Source organism: Equus przewalskii, chromosome 22 (assembly GCF_037783145.1).
Source record: "Equus przewalskii isolate Varuska chromosome 22, EquPr2, whole genome shotgun sequence".
Lineage (NCBI taxonomy): Eukaryota > Metazoa > Chordata > Mammalia > Perissodactyla > Equidae > Equus > Equus przewalskii.
In genome coordinates, this window is record NC_091852.1 from 48,745,057 (window position 1) to 48,766,661 (window position 21,605).

At 43.3% G+C, this 21,605-nt stretch overlaps 1 protein-coding gene across 8 annotated transcripts in view; it reads left to right on the forward strand.

Moving 5' to 3' along the window:
* The window catches only part of DNAI1 (dynein axonemal intermediate chain 1), a 76,414-nt gene that overhangs the window by 5,279 nt on the left and 49,530 nt on the right, over window positions 1–21,605 (forward strand). For 5 of the 8 annotated variants that reach the window (XM_008540037.2, XM_070590285.1, XM_070590286.1 and 2 more), the window contains 7 exons: window positions 12,999–13,031; window positions 14,558–14,656; window positions 14,853–14,933; window positions 18,501–18,627; window positions 18,914–19,023; window positions 19,262–19,378; window positions 20,651–20,710. In XM_008540037.2, the coding sequence (XP_008538259.2) occupies window positions 12,999–13,031; window positions 14,558–14,656; window positions 14,853–14,933; window positions 18,501–18,627; window positions 18,914–19,023; window positions 19,262–19,378; window positions 20,651–20,710 (627 nt within the window). Of the gene's footprint in view, window positions 1–3,496; window positions 3,586–12,998; window positions 13,032–14,557; window positions 14,657–14,852; window positions 14,934–18,500; window positions 18,628–18,913; window positions 19,024–19,261; window positions 19,379–20,650; window positions 20,711–21,605 lie in introns of all 8 variants that reach the window. The other 3 variants (XM_070590288.1, XM_070590287.1, XM_070590290.1) reach the window with 2 other exon arrangements.

Genomic DNA, 21,605 nt, shown 5'->3' on the forward strand with positions numbered 1-21,605 from the left:
GGAAGACTTCTAGAAGGACCACCATGATTTAAGGTTTGAACAGAGGAAGAAGAGTCTAAAATGTAGGATGAGAAGGAATGACCAGACGGGTTAGAAGACAGCAAGGAAGAATAATGTCCCAGAAGCCAAAGGAAGAGTGGTTTATAGTGAGTTCACAGTGTTTATAAAGCATGTGGTCAGCCATGGCACATACTGCTAAAGGGTCAATGAAGATAAGAACTAGACACAGCCATTAGATTTAATAGTTAGGAAGTCACTGGGGATCTTGGAAAGCAAAACTTCGGAGGTAAAAGCCAGACTGAACTGAGCTAAGAAGGCAGTAAGACCATATAGACAAAGATTTTTTAGGAGATGAAAGGAAGACTTGAATATGCTAAATGCTGAGAGGAGGGACCCTGGCACAGACAGGGAGAAGTTGAAGATGAAGGAGACGGATGAAACAATGATGAGCGCCAAGTCTCTGAGGAGGTGGGAGTAGATCTGCTGTGGACAGGAGGTGGAACACTTTGTAACGGAGAGGAGAAAGGAGGAAAGGATGGATGCAGATGATGATAGTTTAGAGGTTTAGTGGCAGGAAGTTGAGAGCATTTTCTCTTCTCTTGTCCTAGCAGTGTTATGGAATTCCTTCTGGAAGTGATAACTAGAAAACAAATTTTGCCAATGGCTGTCCCATTTTGTTATGATTACAGTCATGCTATTTTCAGAGTTATGGTCTGAGGTTTGTCATGCACAATTATCAGATTATGAAACAGCTGTGAGCATTTGAGGCCAGAACTTGGTCTCCTCCCCTGTTTACTGTGGAGCCCAGCACATTGTTAGTACTCAGGACATGCCAGGTACTCAAATAATAATGGCAGAGGGCTCTTGTGCTTATCCCTGGGCTTTGCAGCCTGCAAGCTGATGCTGTAAAGTAATTTTGATTCTCTGGCTCCAGCTGTGAGCAAGCCACATGAAACTGTTTTCTGCCAGTTAGGAATTTGTACGGACTGTCCAATCTTCCCAATCACTGAGACAGAGTTGTATGGAGGAAGCAAGCAAAGGAGATAGCTGTTGCTCAAACTATGGTCTCACTGCCTTGTGTCTCACAACACTTTGTCCTACTCCTGGGGTCACTGGATTCTGGTCTGTGTGGTGGGTTGATGTCCTCCCTTTGTCTTACCTCCTAGATTTGTGAACCCTTGGGCTGGGACAAACTCAACCTTGGTTCTTCTTTAGCTGTCATCCTAGGATCTGGTACATAGTACATGCTTAATATATACTGGATGAATGAATAATGACTGAGTGAATTAGTTGATGAGTAAATAAATGAATGATGGAAAGGTACGTACTGCAATACTCTAAGAAAGAACACTAAGTTTTTCTTTCTGGGCCTGCAGAAGAAGCAGTTCATGCCTCCTTTGTCCTAGCCAAAGCCACCTAATTCAGTTATTTATGTAGGGACCCTACTCCTAATGTTAAGCGTATTTCTCAACTTTTATTTTTACCTCATATTCATCTTCTCTTTGACTTATTTTTTCCATGTGTTGTATAGTCAGCCTCAAATCCTGCTTTGGGACAAATTGGAATAAAAAGGGATACAAAAATCTGCTGATCCCTGGACGGACGCATGTTTCCAAGCCTCTGTATCTTTGTTAATGAGTTCGATCCCCCTGCCTGGAATGCCCAAGACTTTCCTACTTCTCCTGCCCTTTACGGGCCTGGCAAACTCTAAGGCACATATATTTCAGTTAAGCTGTTAAGTTACAAAGAGCAGAGGCTCACTCAAGTTACCTCAAGGACAGGAGAGTGGGTGAAGGGGGAAGGTGTATATGTGGGATTTTGTGGGTGGGTGTTTTACATATATAGATAGCCTAGAATTGGAATTGGAAAACTATTGGTTCTGAAATAGATGCAGGTGCTAATTACTTTCTCCATAGCTCTCATGCCCACTCTACTTCTCTTGGCAACTATGTTCCATTCCCTATTTTCATTTCCCAACCAGCTGACTTTTCTGTGATTTCTGCTCCCTCATAACTTCAGTGTGTTTCCAGATCATCATGGCCACTCTGGCTTCTCTCTGCTTCACAAGTATCTCCATCAATATCTCCACCCAACACTGGTTCTCTCTGTAGTCCCAGTTTAAACTCTTGGAGGAGGGATCTGATTGACCTTAGCTGATCTGCTCATGCCGGGCTGTATCAGGGAGAGAGAGGATCCTATGGCTCTCTAAGTAGCCAAAGCTGTGAGCAGGGCAGTTTCCCTTAGAAGGAGGCATGGTCTTTCCTTGGCTCCTACAATGCAAGGTACAACTTGCTTTACTCCAGAGTAACTTCTACATTGTTTCTGATAAATCTTGTTCTCATACATTGTGCAGGAAGGGCCTCACATTTCTTCCAGCCCAATGCCTTTATTTAGGGCTGATATTTACATTAAGGTTCTGTTTTTCAAAAAAGCCTTTATTTTAGGGTTGGCATTTTTAAAAATAGCACATTTCTGAAAGGAATTTTAAAATGCAGCACACTTTACATATAATTTTTAAATACCTTGATATAGGGAACTTATATTCTGGCCATGATGGAGCAATTCATCCTGGAATTGCCATTACTGTGAATAACTATAGTCTTGGACAAAATGTATGAGGCAACTGTTTTAGGCATTCCCTCAGGACAGCGATTCCTGAGGGAAGGAAAACACCCAATGTGAGTCATGTGTTTATCCCTGCTCTCTGCCTGGGGACAATTTCTTGATCAAGGCTCAGGGAGATGGATCCAAAGGAGAGTATGATGATACGGGTGAGATAACCCAGATGTTGGAATTAGCAGAAAATGACTTTAAAGCAGCTGTTATAAATATTTAATAGACTGAAAGAAAACATTGAATTAATGGGTGGGGAATATAAGCAGAACAGTGGAAACAATAGAAAAATAAATATCAGAAATAAAAAATTTATTGGATAGGCCTAACAGCTGAACGTGAAGATGGGTCTATTGAAATTATCCAATCTGAAGAATAGAGAAAAACAAGATTAAAAAATAAAAAAGAGCCTTAGTGACTTGTGGGGATGTGTCATATATGTATTTGGAACGTATATGTGGTTGGAATCCCAGAAGGAAAGAGAGGAGGGGGAAAAACATTTAAAGAAAGAATGGTCAAAATTTTCCTAAATTTGGTGGAAAACATATGATTATCAGAAGCTCAGTAATCCCAAAGCAAGATAAACACAAAGAAGACCATATCTAGGTCCCTCATAGTCAAAATACTGAAAACTAAAGATAAAAATAAAATCTTGAAAGTTGTCAGAGAAAAATGACATCGTGTACAAGAGCATAATGATATGATTATGGCTGACTTATTGTAAACAATGGAGGTCAGAAGACAATGGAATGACATATTTAAAGCCCTTGAAAGAAAATTACTGTCAACCCAGAATTCTATGTCCAGCAAAAATATCCCTCAAACAGAAGGGTGAAATAAATACATTTGCAGATAAACTAAAGTTGGGAGTTGTCATCCGCAGATCTTCACTGCAAGAAGTACTAAAGGAAGTTCTTAGCCTGAAGGAAAATGATACCTGATGGAAGCTCTTTCTATGGGAAGGACCAAAAGGTACTGGAAATGGCAAGTATGTGGCTAAAGATAAAAGACTAGCTTTTTCCCTTTCTATTAATTTCCTTAAAATACATATGAATGTTTAAAGCAAAAATAATACCATTGTAAGGTGGGGCTTATAATGTATATAGAAATAAAATATGTGTCAATGATAGAGCAAAGGATGAGGTGGTACAAATTGAATTAAGATGTAAGGTTATTACATTGTGAAGTATAAAGTGGTATGATATTTATTCTTAGTAGACTATAGTAAGTTTAGGATACATATTGTAAACCTTAGAGCAGCCACTAAATAGTAATACAAAAAGGCACAGCTAAAAAACTAAGAGAAAATAAGATGAAATACTAAAAAATCTCAGTGAACACAAAAAAGGCAGAAGATGAACATAGGAACAAAAGCAGATAGAAAAAAATAGAAAATAAAGAGCAACATGGTGAAGACAACCATACCAATACTTTCAATTAAAAGGCAGTTTATCAGGCTAGGGAGAAAAAAAAAGCTAGACCCAACTATATGTTGCCTATAAGAGACGCAGTTTAATGTAAAGACATAGAAAGGTTGAAAATAAAAGAGTGGGAAAAGAGCACCATGGTGATGGCAAACGTAAGGAAGCTGTGTGACTATAGTATTATCAGAACTAAGTAGGCTTCAAGACAAGGAGTATTTCCAAATATAAATAGGGACATTTCATAATGATAAAGAGTCAATTCAAGAGGAGACATAAAATCACACACGTCTATGCACCTGTTAATAGAACTTCAAAGTGTGTAATCAAAAACTGACAGACCTAAAAGGAGAAATAGAAAAATACACAATGATAGTTAAAGATTTTAACACTCTTTTCTTAGCGATTGAAAGATATAGAAGCTCTGTTAACCAACTTGACCTAATTAACATTTATAGAACGCTACACCCAAGAACTGTAGAATGAAAATTACACCCAAGAACTGCAGAATGTTCACAAAAATAGACCATATTCTGGGACATAAAATAAGTCTCAATACATTTTAAAAGATTAAAATCTTACAGATATTTTTTTTTGAGGAAGATTAGCCCTGAGCTATCTACTGCCAATCCTCCTCTTTTCCTGAGGAAGACTGGCCTGAGCTAACATCCATGCCTGTCTTCCTCTGCTTTATTTGTGGGACGCCTACCACAGCATGGCGTGCCAAGCGGTGCCATGTCCACACCCAGGATCTGAACCGACGAACCCCAGGCCTCTGAGAAGCGGAACCTGTGAACTTAACCGCTGTGCCACTGGGCCAGCCCAACCTTACAGATTTTAATTCAGTTCAAATTCAACATCCATCGAAGACAGAGAGATTTCAGCATTCCTGGAATAGTTTGACCAAAATGGAATTAAATTAAAAATAAATAGCAATATCTTTAAAATCCTCAAATATTTAGAAATTAAAGAACACACTTATAAATAATGCTCGTCAAAAAAAGCACAAGGGAAATTAGAAAACATTTTCAATTGGATGGTAATGAAAATATAACATACAAATTGTGAGATCCTGCTAAAGCTGTGCTTAATGGAAATGAATAGCTTTAAATGCCTATTTTGGAAAAGAAGAAAAATTTTAAATCAATGTTCAAAGTTTCTACCTTAAGAAAATAGAAAAAGATGAGCAAATTAAATCCAAAATAACAGAAGGAAGGTTTATTTCATCAATTCCATTTATTTTATTGATTTATTGATTTATTTTATTGTCTCATAGAAACAATGAGAAAAACAATAGAGAAAATTAACAAAGCCAGAAGTTGGTTCTTTGAGAAGATTAATAAAATTGGTAAAACCTAGCAGGGCTCATCGAGATTAAAAGAAAACACAATAGCCAATATCAGGAATGAAAAATGAGATCTTACTACAGATCCAACAGACATTAAAAAGGATAAAAAGGGAATATTATCAACAACTTTATGGCAATAAATTCAACAACCTAGATGGAATGGACAAAGTTCTTGAAAAACAGTTTACCTTAACTGACATAAGAAGAAATGGAAAATATGAAGACTTCATATCTATTTAAAGAAACTGAATTCATAATTTAAAACCTTCCCACAAAGAAACTCTAGGCACAAATGGTTTCACTGATGAATTGTATCAAATATGCAAGAATAAATAACACAAATTTTACACAAAGTCTTTCAGAAAATAGAGGAGAAGGGAAGAAGTCTCGATTCATTTGATGATCCTGGCATAACTCTGATATCAAAACCAAAGGTATTACAAGAAAAGAAAATGACAGGCCAATACCCCTCATGAACATAAATGCAAAAAAAATCCAACAAAATATTAGCAAATCTATTCCAGCAACATATAAAGAGAATAGTATATCAGACCAAGTGGGCTTTATCCCAATAACACAAAGTTAGCTCAATGTTAAAAAAATCAATCAAGGATTTCTTTGTATTAACAGAAAAAAAGGGAAAAATCATATAATGACATCTCAATAGATTCAGGAAAAAAAATTCAACATCAATCCATGAAAGATTATTATAAGAGTCAAATGAGATGACGTACTCGAAAGTGTTTAGTAAACTGAAAGGTGCTATATAAGTGGAAGGGATTTTTATCGTCATCCCTCTGCTGTGACACCCTGAGATTTATAGGCTCCTTGTAGGCTCCCTATAAGGACTTCCCAGGACCCAGACAACACATTTTTCAACCATTCAATAAATGCCCTCATGATGGGACTCAATTGCCATGCATGGCAGACCCTGATAGAATAATGAAATAATGACAACCACAAAGTCCATACGGCCACTGTTACCTGAGGGCTTACTGCGTGCCAGGCTCTGAGTTAGGTGCTCTTTGTGCCTTGTTTTATTTTGTCCTCAGAGCAACTCTTAGGAGGGCACTAATATTTTTCTCTACCTCATGGATGAGAGAATGAGGATTAGAGACTAAATACCTTGCTCAAGGTCTCACATATACTAGTTCATGGCAGAGTCAAGAATCCAGCCAAGGCTTACTCAGAGCTTCAGCTTTTAAACCCTCCCCTGCCTTGCCTTCTGCAGCCTTACGTGAGAAGGGTCCCACAGAACTGGCTTCTGCCCTCTTGGGCTTCCAGGGAGGCGTGAGCCTGCTCTCATATCCCCTTTTTCTGCATTCTGAGCACTGTGCTAATAACACTGCATTAACAGGAAAGAAAAATCTCTTTAACTGTACTTTGTTGATTTAAAAAATTCTTAGCATTTTTAATTATAAAAGTAATGCATATTCACATTTAAAATATTAAAACCATGACAATGAGTATAAGGTGAACAGTATTGTGCCCTTCCCCACAATTCCCCAGTCTCATTGCCTTGACTAAACACTATCAACAGATTCCATATATTCTTCCAGAAATTTTGTATGTATATGCAAATACACACACACACATCTTCTTGTTTGTTTTTTTGTTTTGTTTTGTTCCCTATTTTATTTTTTATTGAGTTACGATAGTTTACAACCTTGTCAAATTTCAGTTTTACATTGTTATTTGTCAGTCATATTATAGGTGCATGACCTCGCCCTTTGTGTCCCCCTCAACCCCTCTTTCCCCTGGTAACCACTAATCTGTTCTCTTTGTCAACGTGTTTGTTTGTCTTCCACGTATGAGTGGAGTCATACAGAGATTGTCTTTCTCTATCTGGCTTATTTCACTTAATGTAATACCCTTGAGATCCAAGGTTGTTGGAATGGGACGATTTTGTCATTTTTTATGGCTGAGTAGTATTCCATTGTATATACATACCATATCTTCTTTATCCAATCATCAATCGATGGGCACTTAGGTTGCTTCCACATCTTGGCTATTGAATGCATATTCTTAAAGTAAGCAGATGGGTCATCTATTCCTGTAACTTGCTTTTTTATTTAATAATATACCTTGGAGAACTTTCCATAAAAATACATAAAAGTTTACCTTGTTCTTTTAAAAATATGCATAATATCCCATTGAATGGCTATACAGTAATTTATTTAAGTAGGCCCTTGTTGATGAACATTTAGGTTTTTTCCATTCTTATTTTATTTATTTGTTTATTTATTTTTTAAAGATTGGCACCTGAGCTATCTATTGCCAATCTTTGTTTTCTTTCTTCTTCTTCTTCTTCTTCTTCTTCTTCTTCCCCAAAACCCCCCAGTACGTAGTTGTATATTATAGTTGTAGGTCCTTCTGGTTGTGTTATGTGGGATGCCACCTCAGCATGGCTTGATGAGTGGTGCCATGTCCACTCCCAGGATCCGAACCGGCGAAACCCTGGGCCGCCAAAGCAGAGCATGTGAACTTAACCACTCAGCCATGGAGCCAGCCCCTAGGTTTTTTCCATGTTTAAAATATTATAAATAATGCTGCAGTGAGCAATTTTTTACATACATCTTATGAATGTGTATGAATATTTTTATAGGGAAAATTCAAGAAAGTGGAGTTGCTCAGTTGAGGGGCATCTGCATTTAAAATTTTGGTAGATATTGCCAAATAACCCTATAAAAAGTTTGCATCAGTTGACACTCCCACAGTACTGTAGATAGTGCCTGTTACCCTTCATCCAGTGTTTAAAAATTTGAGATCTCTTTCAACTACACTTCCTGAGCACCTTCTGCATACCTTAGACACTGCACTAGGTTCAGGGATCTGAAATGCAGTCAGTGTAGCTAGAGGAAGATTTGTTGGTGAATTACTGTTCCTTTGGGACTAAGAGCTTTTACCCTTTTAGAAACGGAAACTGCAAGCTGGTGAGGTATTTAGTTTCAATTTAGCTTAATGGAAACCTGCTAGTGAGTTTTAAAATAAGGACCAAGACAACTGAAATTGTAAACGAAGTCTCCCAGGACCCAGGAAGGAGGACGCAGCATCTGTGGGTTTGCATGCTTCGAAGAGCCCCTTTCCAGGAACAATCATGCTTCAGCATTGAACTCTTGGGTGGAGACGTGAGCTGCCAAAGGCTCTAGTCATCCCTAGGGTGGGTGCTTCCTAGTAGGCAGCCACACAGATCATGTGTGGCTGAGGGCAGAGCAGGGTCTATAAATGGGAATATAATGCTGCCAACTATCATTTATTGGGTGCAAACCCTGGCCAGGAGCCACACTGTGCATCAACTCATTTAATCCTCATAACAAACCTATGATTGTCTGAGAGAGTGTCATTATGATGCCTATTTTAAAGACAAGGATACTAAGGTTCAGAGAAGACGAGTAGCTTGCCTAGAGTAATAAAATTAGTAGGTGGCAGAGTGGGGACTCGAACCCAGGTATGGTTGAACTTCAAAGGCCTTATTTGGGCTCCATGGGAACATCTGATCACATACTTATTTTTAAATATTATATCTTCATGATAGGGAACAGCTTAAGAAGTTTTGATCTCCTTCCTTACCCCTAAAATATGCTCAGGGCAAATGGGTTGCTTACATTGTTCAGTGGGTCATATGCCAAAACAGGTCCAAAGCAGGTAGCAGTAATAATCATCTGTTATATTGACCAGAATTTTCACTTTCAAAGCATCCTCCCATGGCTGTGGGAAGAAAAGAGCAAGAGATGAGGTGGGTGCTATGCCAGGGAGCTTGGGGTTCATCTCATGGCAGGCGGGGGGGCCCTTGAAGGCTTTACATCAGGAGAATGACATAATCAGATTTATGTTTTAGGAAGATCACTTACAGATAGTGATTAAAGTTTGGGTTTAAATCCTGGTCACCTTTGGGTTGGTTACCTGATCTCTCTATGTCTCAGTTTCCTCATCTGTAAAATAGGACTAATGATAGCTCCTACCCCATAGGATGGTTGTGAAGATTAAATGTGATAATTTACATAAATTGCTTAGTAAATGAATGGCCCAGAGTACATGATCAACAGCTGGAAATGGTGATAATGATATAATTATTGGAGTGGAGAGAAACTGGAGTCAGGGAAATCCAATGTAGTTCATCAAGAGATAGTAAGGGCCTGAATTAAGGGGGCTTTAAATGGAGAGGATAGTTATGAAAGATATTAAAGAGATAGAATTGTTAGACTTTGAAATATGGTGCTAATGTGAGGGTGAGGAAAAGGCAGGTGTCTTTGATAGCTCCCAGTTTCCAACCTGAGTGACTGAATGGATGGTGGTGCACTTCAGTGAGATAGGAAATACTGGAGGAAATGGAAGTTTGGGATGGAAAAGAACATAATGATTGGGGTGGAAAAAGAGCATAATGAGGTTGGTTTTTAAGATACTGAGTTTGAGTACTGTCATCAACTTAAACGTGAGGTTCCAGGAAGTCTAAACCACAGAAACAGATTTGAGCTTTGTCATGGGATGGAAGATGAAGCTCTGGGTGGGGGTAAGAGCACCCAAGGGGAGTGTGTAGAATAAGAAGACTAACAGGGGATCAGGCATGTATCCTTAGAGGGGTCAAGGATATTGAGAAGGAGCTACTAGAGAGGTTGTTGACATGGAAATGAAGGTAGAGTAGCAGTTTCAAGATAGAGGGAGGGAGCCCTTAGCAATGTCTGGTCTTGTAAGAGAACTGAGAAGTGACCACTAAGCTGCTGAGTTGTTACCAATGACCTTCGTAAGGTTAGGTGAACTCGATCCAAGTGCTAGTTTCTGTTCTAGTGGTCCAAAGATGACTAAGACACAGTTCCTGCCCTCAGGATGCTCACACTAAAATCTGTAACAATGAGAATAGAAAAATGCTCTACTATGAAAGAGTTCAGGCTGGGACATCTGTTATCCCATTGATCACCAGGGTTAATTTGGTTAATTTGGCATGGTATTCTGGATGGTTTTCCTCTTCCTGCCTCGCTCCTCCATTGATATCGTCCCTTGGCCAAATAGAATGACCTATCCAAGAGAAGAAGATGATCTTTGGCCAATAGTATAAGAATTGTGGACCTCCCTTGCTGGAATCACCAAGCTGCCTCCAATGTGTACTGCAGTGTTGTTTTTCTTTTCATAATACTGTCCCCTTTTGACAACCAAAACCCAGAGACAACAGAGTGTCTATTTGAAGATACATTTCATCCTTCATCTCACAACAGCTGGTACTTGTGGTGATGGAAGGTGGGGCAGACCCTTGCTCAAAGTGAGGAAAGGAAGAGTAGAGGGAGGTGGGAAAATAGTGATAATATGTCAGGGTGGGATATAGGACCAGCAGAGGCTAGCTGGGTAGGGTTTTGTTAGGCAGAGATAGTGGGTCAGTGAGGGGAAGGGGAAGATGGTATTCCTGGCAGGAAGAATGGTAAAACGGTAAAAGGGAAGGTGGGAAAGCACAGGCCAAGCTCAGGACATGTGAGTAGGCTCTCTGGACTGCATTTCAAAGAGCTGGCACCCGAGGGCTGGGAGAGCAGGCTGGAATGGAGATGAGGAGCCAGATGATAGATAGAATTCCGAGGGCCGGGGGAGGAGGGAGTTTGGGCTTTCTTCTTCTGTGGTTTGATGGCTTCTGGGAGGAACCATCCAAAGCTTTTCAGGAATTCAGGCTTGTCTGTCTCAGGCTCCTCCTTATGGAAAACCAAGAGCCCAAAGTGGCAGCCTGACATTCAGACTCCTTTGCCATGGTTGGGAAGTCAGGGCTGTAGCTGATTTCATTGGCCTGTTTTGCATTTATTATAGTGTGGCTTTTATAGTGTGTTAATTGAAATATTTCCAACTGCCAAAAACAATTACACTCAGATTGCCTCGTCAGTTCTTTTATTGCCAGATAAATGTTTTACAGACATATTTACAGGGGGCAGTGGTAACTGGATCTCGTTTTCTATTTAAGCCTGGCAGTTTGGGTTGGGATTGACCCTCCAGTGCTCTGTTGTGGGCCAGAAAACGGTTGGACACTGTGACGCTTCCATCCTGTTACCTTAGGGATCAGAGGCTCTTCAAAGGAAAGCAGCTTTCTGGCTCCTGCGTTTTAGCCTCAGAAAAGGGTTCCCATCACTAGAAACCTTGGCAACTTAGCAGAAATCTGAATCCTGCTGCATGCCCTACCAGCAACAATCCCAGCCCAAGCTGAGACATGCTCTCCTCTCCCCCGAGTCCCTTCCTCCCCACCACCAGCAAAGCCTCTCCCACAGACCCTGTCATGTAAGTGCCCTAAGAGTCCATCTAATCTAACTCCCTCACTTTGCACTGGGGAAACTGAGGCCCAGAGACTTCCCCAAGATCATACAAGTGGTCAGCTAGAGTTGGGAGCGGAGGTCTCTGTCCACTGTGTCATGCTGCCAACAACATGTGCCTTTGGCTTCTCTACTGCCTTGACCCTCCTTCAGTGCTCTAGGTCTGCCTCTGTCAGGAGCCCCTCCCTCATGTCTCCGGCACCCACTGATCTCCCTCTTGTCCATCATCTGAAACAGCTATTTATTCTGTATATATGCTGCAGGGTTTTTGCTTGTTTCTTTGGTGAAACATTTTACCGTCTCTCCCAGTGTTCTCCTCTTGCCTTTGTAAATGCTGTGCTCTTCTTCTGAAAAACATTTTCTCCTCTTGGACAACCTGTACTTGTCCTTTGATACCCAGCTAAGAAATAGCCCCCTCTGGGGGCCTTTCTGGCATACCCCAGGCCGGGTGGGTGCCTTTGTGTGCTCCTATAGCACCCTGGGCACACATCTCTCTACTGCTGGGACACAGCAGGCTTTCAAAAGGACAGGTGCAGAGTGAGCGAGTGAGTGAGCAAGTGAGCGAGTAGCTGAGGAGCCCTGACCACACTCATCTGTCCTCCGCAGACCCTGAGCAGACTGGGGTAGGGACCTCATCTCTCTCTTCAGCTTTGTCCCACTGCTTGGGTTAGTCCCTGACACATAAATAGATGCACAACAAATGTTTATCAAGTTGAATTGAGCAGGCTGCTCTTGGGGACATAAAATTTTAGCATGTTATAACTGGAAGGTCATCATATCCAATCCTATGCATTTTACTGACAAGGAAACTGAGGCCCAGAGAGGAAAAACATTTTTCCCAAGGTCACGATTACTAATAGGTTTGACGGCATTCATTCATTTACATTCAATAAGTATTTTGAACACCTACTATATTCTGAGACCACAGAGTACAAAACAAAGTACCTACTCATAAAGAGCTTACATTCATCCCAACAAGTGTTTATGAATAGACTCTGCCCTCACAGTCCCATTAATGCCTAGCACACAGCTGAGCACTTAGACTATGCTTTTAAGAAATGTTTGTTGACCTGGTTGCAAATGATATATGCCCAGTGCTCTCTTACCTCTCCATGGGTCAGCCCCACTGATGCTGGAATGGGCTTGCCTCAGATACAGGACCTCCTTGGCTGGGCTAAGAAGCATATGTTGCCTCTGAGAAGATGTTTTTGAGACTTGGGACAGCTCAGTGTCCTTTGTCTGTGAGGTCCCTGGCTGGAAGCCTCCTCAGAGTACTGTTTCTGATATTCCCACGGTGACTCACTCATGACTCGCCTCCTGTTTCTGTTCTTCTTTCAGAGCGTCAGTGTGGGCAGAGGAACCAGGAAACGGGTAAGTCTGAGACCACCACCCTCCCAGCAAGAAGCTAATAGCAGTTGTTCTCTTGAAAATATTAGCTATATATTTTTAAGAAAATTCAAATGAACATAAAAACACTAAAATCACCCTTAAGCCTACCACCTCAGGAAGCCTCTTAGTTGACATGTGAGGTTATATCCTCCCAGACATTTCTGTGCATAAATAAGAATTACGTGTATTTATTTTTAAATGGAATCAAACTGTATGTGTTATTTTATAATCTGCTTTTTACATAATATATTTAGAGTGCTTCCATTGCCAATAGATAGACTTTTATAGCATCGTTTAAAATTACTGCATAATATTTTACCATATGTTCCTTAGAGCCATACCGTAATTTGTTCAACCATGCCCCGTTGTTGGACATTTAGATGTTTTCTCTTTTTCATTAATGATGAGCACTCCTCCCACAAACATTCATGCATTTAAATCTTTGGGCATATTCTTGGTTATTTCTTTAATATAAATTCCTATACATAGAAATTTGGGTCAAAGAGTATAAACATTTATTAGGTTTTTGGACAAATATTTCCAAACTGCTCTTTAGAAAGGTTGTACTAATTTATGAGTGCCCATTTTACCACAGCCTCTCCAATACTGGATATTAGTTTTGTTTCGTTTGGTTCATTTGTTTATTTTTGGTTTTCACCAGTTTTATAGTGAAAAAATTGCCTTGTTTTATTTTGCACATCTTTGATTGCTAGTGAGGGTGAATTTTTTTTTTTTTTCCTGAGGAAGATTCACCCTGAGCTAACATCTGTGCCAATCTTCCTCTATTGCTTTGTATGTGGGACACCTCCACGGCATGGTTGGTGAGTGGAGTGGGTCCACACTCGGGATCTGAACCCGCAAACCTGGGCCTCCAAAGCAGAGCACGCGGAACTTTAACCACTCAGCCACGGGGCTGGGCCTGAGGGGGAGTATTTTTTAATATATCATGGGCCACTTTGGCAAGGTGTTTGTCTAACAGGGAAAGGAAAAACTTCTAGCCCTTGATTTTTTCATTCCAAGGATCTGACGGGACTGTAGGCTTCAAGTTACCAAGTACTGAGAGTCTAGCTGTAAGAGCCACGTTAAGGTGGCAAATTGGAAGGTAAAATATGAAGTAGAGTTGAAGTAGCTTAAAGAAGAGCTGGGCATCCTCTCATTTTGCGTAAAGCCCTGCCTTTGTCAGCTGGTCCTGGTGGTTAGCTTCCAGGCTGTGTGGGAGACAGTAGCGGGGAGCCAGCTTTTCTTGTCCCACTACTGGGGCCAAGGGCCACCACAATGTTCCAGCTAAGCCCTGAGGCCCGGGCTGAGATGGCCATGATCTTCCAGGCAGAGAGCACTCTGGCTTGAGCAGCTCCTGTGGACTCCTCTCTGTTGTGCATTTTATATTCTGTGTGTTGGGACAGAGCTTGGCTTCAGGGAGGATTGTGAATAAAGGGGATTCCTGCAGCACTGCCTGCTTGTCCAAGCGGATCAGGCCCTCCTGATCCTCACGTGAGGCTTTTGTCCAGGATGAAGATTCAGGGACTGAAGTGGCAGAAGGGGCAGATGAATGGGCCCAGTCCAAAGCAACAGTTCGACCCCCCGACCAGCTGGAGTTGACCGACGCGGTGAGTGAGCAGCGCCCCCACCCTTGCTCCTTCTGCCTCCTCCAGCCTCAGAGATGTGTTCTTCCACAGTTCTGATTAGGAGCCTGCACAGAACCTGGGTGTGAGGTGTCTGCCGATACCCTGGGGGATCTGCTCAAGCCTCAGAGCGGGTAGGGGACTCTCCGTGTAGGACCCTTTTGGTATTTCTCTCCCTTAGGAGCTAAAGGAGGAGTTCACCCGGATCCTGACAGCCAACAACCCACATGCACCCCAGAACATCGTCAGGTACAGCTTCAAAGTAAGTCATCTCCCTGGGGCAGGGGCCTCTCGGTGCTCCTTGCTGCTTTGCAAAAGCCTCTCAGCTATTCAAGAGACCAACTTTAAGCCGAGATCCTTGGCTGGAACCTTGGGATTTTCAATGGAGTTTTCCTGAGATTTTCGAAATTTCTTTATGAATCTCCTTTGCAGTCTTGCTAATTGCATTGTCTTAAGTGCCCTGCAGAGTCAGTCTTTTCAAGGACCCTAAAGTGAATTATTTGATTAGAAAAATATTCTTCCAGTATGTATAACATGTTTTTACTAATATCATCTATTGGGTCTTCGGAAGCTGAGTGTTTCTCCAGCTGACACCTAGGTGGAGTACAGGCTCCCTCTGGACCAGGACCTGGTCTTTTCCTCCAGCATTTCTGCCTGGGAGGAAGCCCTGCAGGCTCCCTTCTCTGCCTCTCCTGACATCACAGCCAGGCAGGCCGCTGACTCCATCAGGGCCTTCCTTTGGTATGTGTGGCGTGGGCACTTTCTCACTTGGTAGACACCTATGTAGCACATCATTAAGGGGTACAACACTGTTTTCAGCCATAGCAAGATCAGCTCCTGTGAGGACTGATGGAAGAGAACTTCCAGGTATGATATGAGTTAAAGTGGAAGCGGTGCATATGTTTTTTATTTCATTATTTTACGATCCATTTGTTCTATGCTTACTGTGCTGGTGTCAGATCCTATATTAGAACTTTTACTTAGGATATCTCATTTAATCATGTTTCTTTTGATATAGGAACTATTTTTCTCTTCGTTTTATAGAAACCAAGGTTAAATTAGATAAAACAAATTGCACAAATCACATAGCCGGAATTCAAAGCAAGATTTGAACTAGTTTGTCTTACTCCAAAACAACATTGTACTGCTTCTTTAAGAAGATTTATTTATAGATAGATATGTAAACTATTTTGAATATATAATAGAAACCCATGGTACAAATTTCAAGAGATTCAAAAGAGCAATGAAAATACAATGAAAATGAAACCTCCCCCCCGCCCAACCCCGGCGTCCCCTTCCCTGGAGACAACCACTATTACCAGTTCCTTTTTTTAGACAGTTTTATTGAGATGTAATTTCCATACCATACAATCACCCTTTTAGAGTGAGTCATTCAATGGCTTTTACTATATTCACAGGTTATGCAACTATCACCACAATCAATTTTAGGACATTTTCATTTCTCCCAAAAGAAACCCCGTCCCTCTGAGCTGTCGCGCCCCAGTCCTCCATTCCTTCCAGCCCTAGGCAACCACTAATCTATTTCCGTCTCTATAGATTTGCCTATTCTTGACCTTTCATATAAAAGGAATCATGCAATATGTGGCCTTTTGTGTCTGGCTTTCACTTAGCCTTGTTTTCAAGGTTCATCCATGTTGCAGCATGTATCAGTACTTCATTTCTTTTTATTGCCAAATAATAGGAATATACCATCTTTTGTTGTATGAACATACCACCTTGTATGAGTATACCCTATTTAATTTATCCATTCATCAGCTGATGGACATTTGGATTGTTTCTGCTTCTTGCTTATTATGAACACTGCTGCTATGAACATTCATATAAAAGGTTTGGTGAACAATTTCTTGAACACGCTGCTTCTTGTTTAAGACTGAGTAGTAAACCCCTCCACAAAGAGATTGGGACAAATCCAAATGTCTTTCCTGAGAGGTTCCACTCCTGAGGTGTGCTAATGGCCTCCTCGGGCAGCCCATATGGGCAGAGGAGCAGAGGGAAGCCACCTCTCCCTCCCTGAGCTTACGCTGGAGTGTGGTGCACTCTGTGGGCTCCTGTCCTTTTGACCTCTGAAAGGTCTCTCTGGGACTCAGTGCACGGGCCGTAGGAGGCATGCCGCAGGCGGAGGATTGGCATGCCTTGTGGGTATCAGTGCACTCCTCTTGCCCTCTGGGAAGAAGAAAACCTTATTAGAAAAACTTCCTTTGAGTCAACTAGCAGCTGGGTAGCCCTAGGCTCCCAGGCAGGCTCACCTTATCCAGCCTTCCAACAGCCTCCCGGGCCTGCCTGGCGTCCTCCCACAGAGCTGGTCTCCGTCTCTTTGGCCCTTCGGTGAGATCTGAGGGCTTAAGGTCTCCAAAGCTCCTCCTTTCCCTTAAGTGCTGGAGTGGCATGCACATTATTCAGATCTAGGCATGCCTCCCCTCCTTCCACAGAAGGAATGGAGTGTGAATTCGATCCCTAAACTGAAGCAGAAGGTCCTAGTCCCTGATGGGGACAGGATGAAGGTGAAATCTCAAATGACAACTATATGGATAATTTATTCCATGGGAACCTCCATTGTCATAGTAATAGTTACTATTTTTATTGAGCACTTGTATTTAGCACTTATTATGTGTCAGACACTGTGTTAATAAATTGTTTTCATTATTTTCAATACTTAGAACTATCCTGAAAATTAGATATTATTGTCCTAATTTTACAGATGAATAAATGGAGGCTTAGAGTGGTTAAGCCCAAGGTCATGAAGATAATAGGGCCAGAATCAGGATTTGAATCCAATTCTGCCCACCTCCGAAGACCCTGCTCTTAGCCACTGCCCTGCCCCATCTCGCCATCCATCTGAGTTACTGAGAAAGGAAGGGCTTTGGGGTGACTTTTTAAGGCAGAGCTTCCTAATCTGCGTGCAGAAATAGTCATCACCCTCCAGGCGCAGATGTGTCTGCTGCAGCTGGAGCCCAGGGGCTGGTTTCCTCCGCAATGAGTTTACCCCAGGTGCCATGCAAATGTAACCGCTTTCAAGATGACTTGACCAGGGTTGGGAAGAACTGTTTTAAAAGAAGGGAGCAGCCACTGATCTCAAAATCAACTTTCGGACTAAGACGCTGATCAATAAGGAGGCACTCTCGAGGAACCAGACTCTAGGCTCTATGAAAGCAGCAGTCCTGTCTGCTTTTGCTAAACTTTACATCCCAGGCACCTGGAAAATACTTGGCACATTGTGTCTATTCAAAAATTATTTGTTGTTGGAGGAATGACCAAGCTTGCCTGGGCTTTGAGCCTAGCCCTGCTTCTTATTTGCTGTGTGACCTGAACAAGTGCTGAACACAATCCTCTGGATTTCTGTGGTCCCCTGGTATGGAACAGGGGGACTGGGGAGTTGGTTTCTCTGAGGATCTATCTAGCCCTGGCATCCACTAAGTACTAGGGAGAGAGGGCCATGCCCGGTGCATTTGATGACTATGTGTAACCTGCCTGAGGTTTGTGGTGAGACGGATGAGCCAGGATCCCTTGGCACAGATGTAGGAGACAAGGCCCCTGAGCCAGTGATAGGTAAATCCAGAGCTGCTTAAAGTTGGAAGGAGAAGATATCTTAAAATAAGTCTCTGATGAGAACTTAAAGAAAAAAAAAAGTGAAACATTTTCATTTCATTTGCCTCCTCTTCGTTAAACTGGAATACACGGGAAGCTTCAGGTTAACTGAGGATTTGGTGGGTTATATTTCCATTGATAGAGACGGACTATCTCAGGCTTTAGAGAATGACTCCAGCCCTTTTGGGGACCCCTGGTCTGACTCAGCCCCCTCTCTTCTTAGGAAGGCACGTATAAGCTTATTGGCTTTGTGGACCAACTGGCAGTTCACTTCAGCCAGGTTGGGAATCTGATCCCCAAAGACTCAGATGAAGGACGGAGGCAGCGCTACCGCAATAACTTGGTGACAGGTAGGCCTCTGGACGAGCCTGAGGCTGCGGCCTGGAGACTGGTCCCCTTACTCTGGTCACTCCAGGGAGTGGATCATTGAGCTAGAGCTTTGCAGAGCCTCTGTTTACATAAAGTCCAAAAGCTGGCTGTCCTGGACAGGTCTGGGTGGGAGGTAAGCCATGGGGCTCAGGCCAAGGAGAACCCTGGGGCAGGCAGGGTATGAAAGGCAGGAACCAAGAAGGTCTGCCTGCCAGGGGTTGGGGGAGTGGGCCTGGACTCCAGCCTCATCAGCAGTGTCCTACCAAGGTTCTGAGGAGTCTGCCAAGTTGGTGATTTCAGAAGCGGAAGTCGTTGAGGAAGAAGACGAGCCCAAGGAAGCGGAAGCTGGGAGTCAAACAGACGTTCCTGCAGCTGAGGCACAGTAGAATATCGCTATTTCCCTCCCCTTCCGGTCCAGCTGCAGGTGGAAGCTTCCAGGTGTCTTGTTGGGGGTGGGGGCTGAAGAGAAGTTAGAGCTGCAGGTGCCAGCACCTCTGGCCTCATCACCCTCTCCCACTTGCATCCTATTCCAGGACACGACTTCTTTCACTCCCGATATTCCCCACCATCTTCTTCTCACCGCCGAGTCCTCGTTCTGTGGGTCTTTTCTTCTAGGCAGCTGAAAAAGTGGCAGAAGAATTGATGACTCCCAAGCAACCCAAGGAGCGAAAGCTCACCAACAAGTTCAACTTCAGCGAGAGGGCCTCACAGACCTTCAACAACCCTCTCCGGGTAGGGCAGCCCGTACCCCAGCCCCTTGACCTCACAGCTTGCATTGTGCATGGCAGGGAAGAAGCAGGCCTGACCTAGCCCCAGCAGCCCTCAGCCTGGCAGGGTGACGGGGCAGATGCCACAGTTTCTCTCTCCAAGGAGGGCTGGGAACATGTGTTCAGGTCCCCGCAAGCCATCCAGGCAGAAATTCAGAGGGAGGGGCCGGCCCTGTGGCCGAGTGGTTGAGTTCGAGCACTCCGCTTCAGCTGCCCAGGGCTTTGCCGGTTTGGATCCTGGGCACGGACATGGCACTGCTCATTAGGCCACGCTGAGGCGGCGTCCCACATACCACAACTAGAAGGACCCACAACTAAAATATACAACTATGTACTTGGGGGATTTGGGGAGAAAAAGCAGAAGAAAAAAAAAAGAAGATTGGCAACGGTTGTTAGCTCAGGTGCCAATCTTTAAAAAAAAAAAAATTCAGAGAGAACAACAAAGAGACTGGAGCCCTCCACCTAGAGACTGAAACTTGAACTGAGCTTTGAAGAGGAGGCGAAAGTTAGGATCTGGGGAAGAGACGGGAGGCCAGAATGTCCCGGGAGGTGGGGTAGGAGCCAGTTTGACTGAAGTTGATGGTCTCTGTGGTAGACTAGCTGGCAACGGTTAGAGAAGTTCGCTGGCTTATAAGCATAAAGAACCCTGAATACCAGGCTGAAAGAACCCCTAAGAGCTTCAGGTGAGAGACTCACATATGTAAGGCAGTGTTCGACAGAAATGAATCTGTGGATGGAGGGCAGAGGTCTACAGGGCGGGTTTTTGGCAGCTCATAATCACCATGTGTGGTCCCTATGCTGACATTTGGTAATCTGGGTGATACACAATGGAAAGGGGGTACATTCCCCCCAGGGAGCCAGAGACCCCAATACTAGGGAGAAGAATTCTCAGGGTAAGAGATATTAGCCCAGTGGTGCACCAGAGGCTGACCTCTGTGTCCTGTGTCTGAAGGCAGGCCACAGGCAGGTCTGAGCATCCCCCACTTGGAGTTTTTCTTGATTGAATCTGGCACTATGAGGCTTCATTGCACCTGCTTTCTAGCTTAGGCCTCTTCTGAAAGAGGCTTGGATGGAAAATGTAGGCTTTCTTTGCTCAGGCTCCTCTTTGCTTTCCCAGTTCTGTGTCACATCCCTCCCTCAGCTCCAACCAAATTGCTTCACCCATAGATATACTGTTGGGTTAAGTGAGAAGTTGTTGAGGGCTTTCTGTGGGTTTCCTGTTGTCACTGTTCTCTAGGACCGAGAATGCCAGATGGAGCCTCCTCCCAGGACAAACTTTTCAGCCACAGCCAATCAGGTGAGACCCTGGGCCTGTCTAAAAGCCATCACTGTCCCATCCCACCCCTCCCACCCCCCACCCTATGCATCCTTGTCTCACTTGGCAACAAGGAAGACTGACATGGTCAAGTATTCCTCTGGCAGTCTTCCCTCCTCATCCATCTGCCTCTTTGCTCCTTGTGCAGGCTCTGAATATGAGACACATGAGATGGTAGGTCCCTACCCAGTGGGCTCTGCTTGAGCCACATGCCCCCCAAGGCAAGATGTCTAAGGGGGAAGCAGGCATGTCTTCTGGAAGTTCCTCCAAGACCACAGGAGAACATGTGTTCCCATGGACTCTCTGTAGCCCATGGCACCCCATGGCTGACTCTGAAGTGTTAGCACTCTGGCCCTGCCCTTCTAGCACCCTTCAGTGTTCCTGCAGACCCTCCTTCACCCTCAAGTCTTACTGGATAGCCATGCGGATTGGGCAGGATATTGTGCCGGGAGATCTGAGCTCTGCTGCTCATACTGTAAGATCCTGGGCAAACCGTGTCACCATGGTTTCTCAATGCCTCAGTTTCTTTCTCTGTAAAGTGAGAATGATAAGCTGCCTCACAGGGTTGTTGGAGGGCTCTAAATGAAATAACAAACATTGAAGTACTTTGCATGTGCAGTACTGGCCTGTGGGTAAATTATTAAATGTAAGGTGTGCCTATCTGGCCTCCAGGTGGCAGTGACTACCCGGCTCTGGAGAGTACACAGGGTGATCTGGAGCATTTGCCCAGCCCCAGATCTTTGCTGCTTCCTCTGCTACTATCCTTGAGCTTCTCTTGCTGTCAGATCTGGTTAGCAGTGGTTCGCTTACTTTTTGTTTGTCTTTTTATGCTGAGAAGGTGTGGTCAATGCTGTAGACAGCAAGCCTGACCCAATAT